The sequence below is a fragment of the Merops nubicus genome, unplaced genomic scaffold (genome assembly GCF_000691845.1).
Source record: "Merops nubicus isolate BGI_N331 unplaced genomic scaffold, ASM69184v1 scaffold50891, whole genome shotgun sequence".
In the NCBI taxonomy this organism is placed as follows: Eukaryota; Metazoa; Chordata; class Aves; order Coraciiformes; family Meropidae; genus Merops; species Merops nubicus.
The window spans coordinates 696-7,121 of NW_008588641.1; the positions used below are offsets into that span (position 1 = coordinate 696).

Consider the following 6,426-nt stretch of genomic DNA (forward strand, 5'->3'; position numbering starts at 1 on the left):
GGTAATTTTATTTAAACAATCTTGCTTAGAATCACCATCTATCTTCAAGCCCTCTAGCAACCCAAAGATAAGCAAAACCCCAAATAACCAAAAACTTTCCATCTGAAATGTTAACATTCCACATGCAATGGAGACCCTTTGGACAGACAGAGCTGTTTGCTCCTTTTACCTACAATTGAAGTTATTTCATGCTTCTTAAAGGAGCAATTAAATGTAATCTTATGAATTCTGAGCACTTAAGTTATACACATTGACTGTGCATGAGTGAATTCATGTTCAAAAAAAATCAGCTAAAGATGGCTTCAGGTTTTTCAAGAATGAGAATAAGAAAACTGACTGTGTTAAATTTATACACTTTTGTTGGAAAGCTCAGAAATCACATTGCTTTGGAGTAATGACTTGGTAACAACTAAAAAGAATAGGAAGTAGGTCAACCTGTCACCTCTGAGAAAGTGTTCAATTTTCACAAGTTATGGGACTGAAATTTAAGCGTATGCTCCAAGATGCCTTAGAATTTAGCATTTAAACCCAGTGGTGATTCTACATATGGGGGGACATGTGCATATGCTGCAGGGGCAAGGGTGAAAAGCTTGCTTGCAATTGCTATTTCTAGATGCTGTGGTGATAGACAACAGGGACATGGGCTTTTCCAGGGTAGGTGAGGAGACAGACCAGTAGGTCACCTGTGACCACAACAGCAGAAGGGAGACATAACTAGACTCCTGAAGCTCAGTGTCCCTCTGAATGCCAACTCAACTGGGAATACTGCTGGTCAAGCAAATGTCTTGTCTTTAACTATTTCCCAGACTGCTTTAAATGTACGATGTGTGCCATTCAGTCTTGACACTGGAGTTCAGTTTGAAAGACTCCAGTGAAGGACTTAAATATTTTAGGAAAAGGCATGGGAAATAAAAGAAAGTCAACAATTGTATCTTTGATTCTTACATCCTGCATGGGTTGCAGGCACAGGGCCTGCACTTTGGCGGGAAAGTACTATAAGCAAGAGCACTGGAGGCCTATTTCCCTTTATTGTGGCATCACACATTTAGTATGAACTCTATTTCTAAAATAATGGCTTGTAAGTATAGAGTTATAGGTTTGTGTTGATATGCAGCAAGAAAAAGTAATTTAAACAAGACAAATTTGGACATGAAAGTTGAGACAGACTATTTCTGATACTGACATAAATTCTGCAGCACATCAAGATGGAGAAAGGAAAACTACCAAAAGTCAACCCACAGCAAAATTTCATTCAGGATGAAAGAGTTATTGTCATTGTAATGATTAGGCAGTTCTTAAGAAGGTGTCTAGCTGATGGGCTTACTGTTCACATAGCATTAAAACCCACGGTTGATAAAGTCTTCATCTATACCTAAGAAAGCAAATATTGGAAAATCTCTTTGTGTTCTTCCACATCCTGCAAAACATCTGAGCTGACCCATAACAAGGCCAGAGGGGCCCACAGCCCACCATGTCAGACTGAGCTGGTTAACATTAGACACCCATGCACCCACTTCAGGAAATCACTTCAAGCTTACACAAGGCACTTGCTAACAGAACAGACCACACTATAAAGTTTTAGGTGAAAGCTGTTCTCCAACAGTCCTGCTGATACTGTGCACTTAACGTTACTATATATAATGTTATGTATGCATAATAATTTCAAATGACAACACTTGTGCAAGGTGATAAAAAAGTACTAAGGGTGTCAACTCCAAACACCTAGCGTTTGAAAGAAATACAATAAACTTTGGTGATGTGCCCTATTTTTTGGCAATGAGTATACATAGCCTAGTGCAAAAGCAGGCACATCGTTTCAAGGATCAGCCCTTAAAAAAATTCAATTACAGCATGCATTGAGCGGTTTCTGACCTACAGCTCTGGAGCAGCTGATGTGACTTTGAACACCATTAGGAACACATTAAAGAGTTTGTAAGGTTGTAAGTTAATTATGTCCTCTGAAAGCCTAGTTGCAAGAAAGTAATGCTAGGAAAAGGTCTTCATATACATGAAATGAGTTAGGAGAGCCACAAGAGAGGAACTGTCTGCTAACAACACTACCTGTCACTCCAGGGACAGCGTGAGGCAGATGTTTGTTACTTTTAGTACTAAACATCAAGAAAATAGTTAAGGCGGGACAAAAACTTTTTAAGCTCTACCCTCAGTGGTGTGGCAGAAGTCTTCCTGACTTTACATTCAAAGCCAACCTCAGAACATTAAAATCTTGGAAAAATTTTTATTTTTACATTAATGACCTCAGAATATAGCAATTATTTGCCTCTATTTTGAGACAAGAAAAACATCATCATTTTCACTCTGATCAGCATGTCTGCCCCAAGGTTATAGTAGTAATTTGTTAAGGTTTTGTTAATTTATTTGGTTCCTGTTGCAAGTATGTGTTTTGAAACATGCGCACTATGTAAGGGGTGTACTCACAGAGAGAGCTATGTCTGTGCTGAATTCATTAGTCCTTTATTTCTATTCTGAAAATAATTTGGCCAATAGTGCTGACAAAGTTGAACTTTTGTCTCCAACTTTAAATTAATGAACTTGTAAATTCTGACAGATTTTGATATACTGGTTACCCTGAAGCCATTTCAAGGTTTACAATCCTAGATTTGGCAGTTACTTTAACTTTTACTCTGATCACCAGTTACCTTAGTGCATGAATACAATATATCATCCTAGGGATGTTTTTCCTATCGTAAACATCCGTAGTCTCTGGATAAAAGATCTAAAAAACAAAGAGCACACAGTTAAAGGAGACGACATTACTGAGAAGAAAAGTAGGTAAAATGAACTCTCTGCAGAACCATATCTTAAACTTAACAGAATTTTAGCTGTGAGTTCTATACAGTTATAAATCAAAGACTCTTCTGATGTTATTTTAACTTTATCAGTAGTTTCCATAAGGAAGTATTTAATAAAGCATAAAAGCTAGTTAAGAGGGGGGGAAAAAAGGAAAATAATCTGACAGCATTTCAACAGGCTTTTTAAAGAAAAGGTCTTTCAGCACAAGCTCAGGTAGCAGGGCTTGTTTTCCCACAGACAGCCAAAACTTTGGATGCAAAGCCTCATGGCAAGCCCATCTTATCAAGTATGGTTTAAATATGTAAAATTCTAATTGCCAGCACCCACAACGTTGTGCGTACATCATTTACAGAGAAAGATTAAATAAATAAAATATTTCTCTCTGAATATAAGTAATTTAGCCAAAAGTCACATCATAAGTTCCAATTCTGGTTCTACCACTAATTTGTTCCTGGCCTTGGTCCCAGTCACTAAACACTGTTTCTCCACAAAAATAAAATGAAAGACTTAGCTAACCGTGAGAGTTGGCAGCATGTTTCCAGCACAAGCCAGGCACTCAGAGCTGAGCTGTCCCACAGTTAATAGGACAACACTGCCTATGTCAGGAGCACAGTGCCCTCTTCATGATTTGCTCACAACAGCTTTGGGAGGGAGACTTGGGAAAGCTTTTGGCCATGCCCACCCTTCGCAACAGAAGCAAAATCTTTCAGAGAAGGGATGGCAGGATGGAAAAGAGCCAGCTGAACAGAAGAATCAAGTTTGGGAAAAAAAAATCATTAATTTTAAGTTGGAGGATAGTGTAGGAGTGCTCTGTACTTAGATGAACATTGCTGCAGGCTTGGGTTACAGAGTACATCAGCTGCAGGAATCAGCCTTGCCTAGCATGTTGTTGGCCTTGCTGCTCTTAAGCTTCAGCCCTGGCATAGCTATCAGTTTTTTAAATGCAAACATCAAGTTAAAAAAAACCCCTGGCCTGCGAAAGGCAAGGCCCTCCCTGTCTATGGCACTTCCGATGGCGGTCATGGGTGCCCTTTCCCACGGTGACTGGCCAGTAGTCTCTGCAGCAGTTCAGGCTGCCACCTGAGCATCCCTCCTGTGCCCAACAGTGTCCCCACCCATGCAACCTGGGGGCACCTGCTGGGCAGCCTGGGTGAGAGAGTACTTGCCCTAGGTTGTGTATGGGTGCTGAAAGGTCCAAACAAGTAGAGTAGGTGTTTTCATGCAGCCCTTTCTTAAAGGATTTTCATCCAAAAAAGACTCACTGGTGCCCAGAAACAGCAGCAGAGGGGGGAGATGACAAGCGAAGACCCACAAGGAGGAAGATAAATATGAGAGGTGACCCAAGAAAGCAGCTGGCAGAAGAGGAGCAGCAGCATAGCCACGCAGATGCACTGGAACGTGCAAGGACAGTCTGGAAACAGGGCAGAGGCAGAGAAACTGGGACATACATTAAGAGGAAGAGGCAGCAAGAGACATGATGAGAAAGGAAGCAGATATTTACATTTTCTGTTTTAAACCATATTGCTTTCAGGCCCTCACAGAGACTGTACAAGCAATAATACATAGCTAAAACATTGCTAGCATCCCCATTTGTCTTTCTGTGAGAGAAGAGCCTTGAGCAGTTCGACCCACAGCAGCCTCAGCCCACACACTGGCAGCAGTAGCACGTAACTGACACTCCCACTGCTTTCAGCATTACCTTCTCTTCAGGTTTGTTTGCTGAATCGCCCCTTTCCCACAGACTTACTGTAAGCAACCACCTATGCTCAAGCAGATGAATGGGGATCTCAGTCAATGCCTTGAGCCGATTTCTTTGCTGAAATTTAGAAGCTTACCTTAGGCAGACCAATGGACTCCATTGCTCTTAACCACTGCACAGTATTGTCAGTGTGCCGAAAATGAAGACCAGATCTCTACCAGAAACATAGAAGGAGAAGATGATAAAAGTCACAAAGCAAATCCTCAAATTATTTATCCTCCTATTGCTTCCCAATTTTATACCTTAAAGCTGAGTTCAAGGAAATTTTCCCTTCTTTGAACCTGGAGACCAAAGCATCATAGCTGCAATCCTATTAATGAAGTGTCCTAATGTACCAACAGTCCCACACTGTCCAGCTCATTTTTTTTTTATCTAACGTTTTTAAGCCAGATTTGTACCATCTGGATAGTCTGTCTGAAGTGGTCTTTTGTACAGCCTTTCAATAGTCTTTGGGAGTAAAGGCTGGCTGTCAAATACCAGGAACCACTACCTCCAAGTGGTAACCCTGCTCAGCACTACTGTGAAGGAGAACAGGTAAGGACCTCTTAGCCACTCCTCAGATCTACATGAATACCTGACCTTCCCTACAGCCTACATATGCAGCAGCGGAAGTGGAAAAGGGTTGATGTTTTGGGGGTGTTTTTTTGTTTTTTTTTTTTTTGGGGGGTGGGGGGAGTGCTAGGGGCGCAGGGATGATGGTGATGTGGGTTTTGGTGTTTGTTTTTATTTGTTTGTTTTAAACAGTCTGAGTAACAGGTGAAATGAAGCCTGAAATCAAGTTTTGGACATTTTCAAGAGAAGCGTTTAAATGTAATCAGGATTTTTAACTGTGGTTGTGTTCACCATATAGAACCCAGAACAGCTTAATTTCTCAGCTCTCACACAGCCAATGATTGTACTCTAAAAACATCCGTTTCATATTTTTTCTCCCTTCTCTACATGTTGTGATAATACATGCATATATTTCTGTACTATTTGGGATCTTGAAGTTAAGGAACAGCTTGCAGACCTAGCAAGCTAAGATTTACTGGTAGCTTATTTTTTGTTTCTCAGTGTTAAATTTGTTAAAATAAACACACACATCTAATGAGCTTCATGTCCTCCTATACAAAATGATGGAAAACTGCAATAGTTAAGTCAAATTTCTGAATTGCTTTTGGCTCCTGTTCCTAATGAGAAATGATTGTATAAATGGTAAAGCTCATATTCTCCCTGTAGCCAGAAATGTAATTTGTTCAGCTTTAAAACATTAAGTGGTGCTATATAGTTTTTTTCCTAAGGATAAAACATTTCTAAGTTACCACGTTGGCTTCTTGGTGCTATGTGTCTTCCATTTGTTTCAACAGTCTTATCAAAGAGATGCAGAAAGTTAACCAACCATGCCTGGGTACTTTTAAAAGTTGGAATACAGACAAAATTTGTTTTGTCAGTCAAAAAGTTATTACCTTGTAGCGCACCTGCTCTGCGTCATAGATCTTTCTTTCTGACACCACATTAGGGGCAAAAAATTTCGCAAGCTTGGCAAGATAAACACCATTCCTTAAGCCTTCCTCTAGCTCTGTAGTTGGGGGCAGCTCTTCCTCCAAGCAAACTTCCATCCACCTAGAAACACATCATTTGGGAAACATTGTTATTTGTTATTATAATAGAAGTGACACATTCACCTATAACCATTTTATTTTTAGTATCACTACCACAACATAAGAGAAAAGGGTGTGTGCTATGGAGAAAATTCTCATATTCATTTCACATGGCAGATCAAAATGACTAGAGAGTATTTACATCATGTGGATGTGACCCATTAATAACCAAACAACAGGCTTTGGAGTATATATCCCTTACAGAGTTTTACTCGG

At 40.1% G+C, this 6,426-nt stretch overlaps 1 protein-coding gene across 1 annotated transcript; it reads right to left on the reverse strand.

The window, feature by feature from the left end:
• Positions 1–2,657: 2,657 nt before the first annotated feature.
• LOC103781589 (ras GTPase-activating-like protein IQGAP2) lies at positions 2,658–6,172 on the reverse strand (the record flags this gene model as incomplete). The annotated part of the gene is made up of 3 exons (XM_008949313.1): positions 2,658–2,734; positions 4,647–4,724; positions 6,016–6,172. Coding segments are annotated over 3 exons (312 nt in total), but the record flags the coding sequence as incomplete, so codon positions are not given.
• Positions 6,173–6,426: the final 254 nt, after the last annotated feature.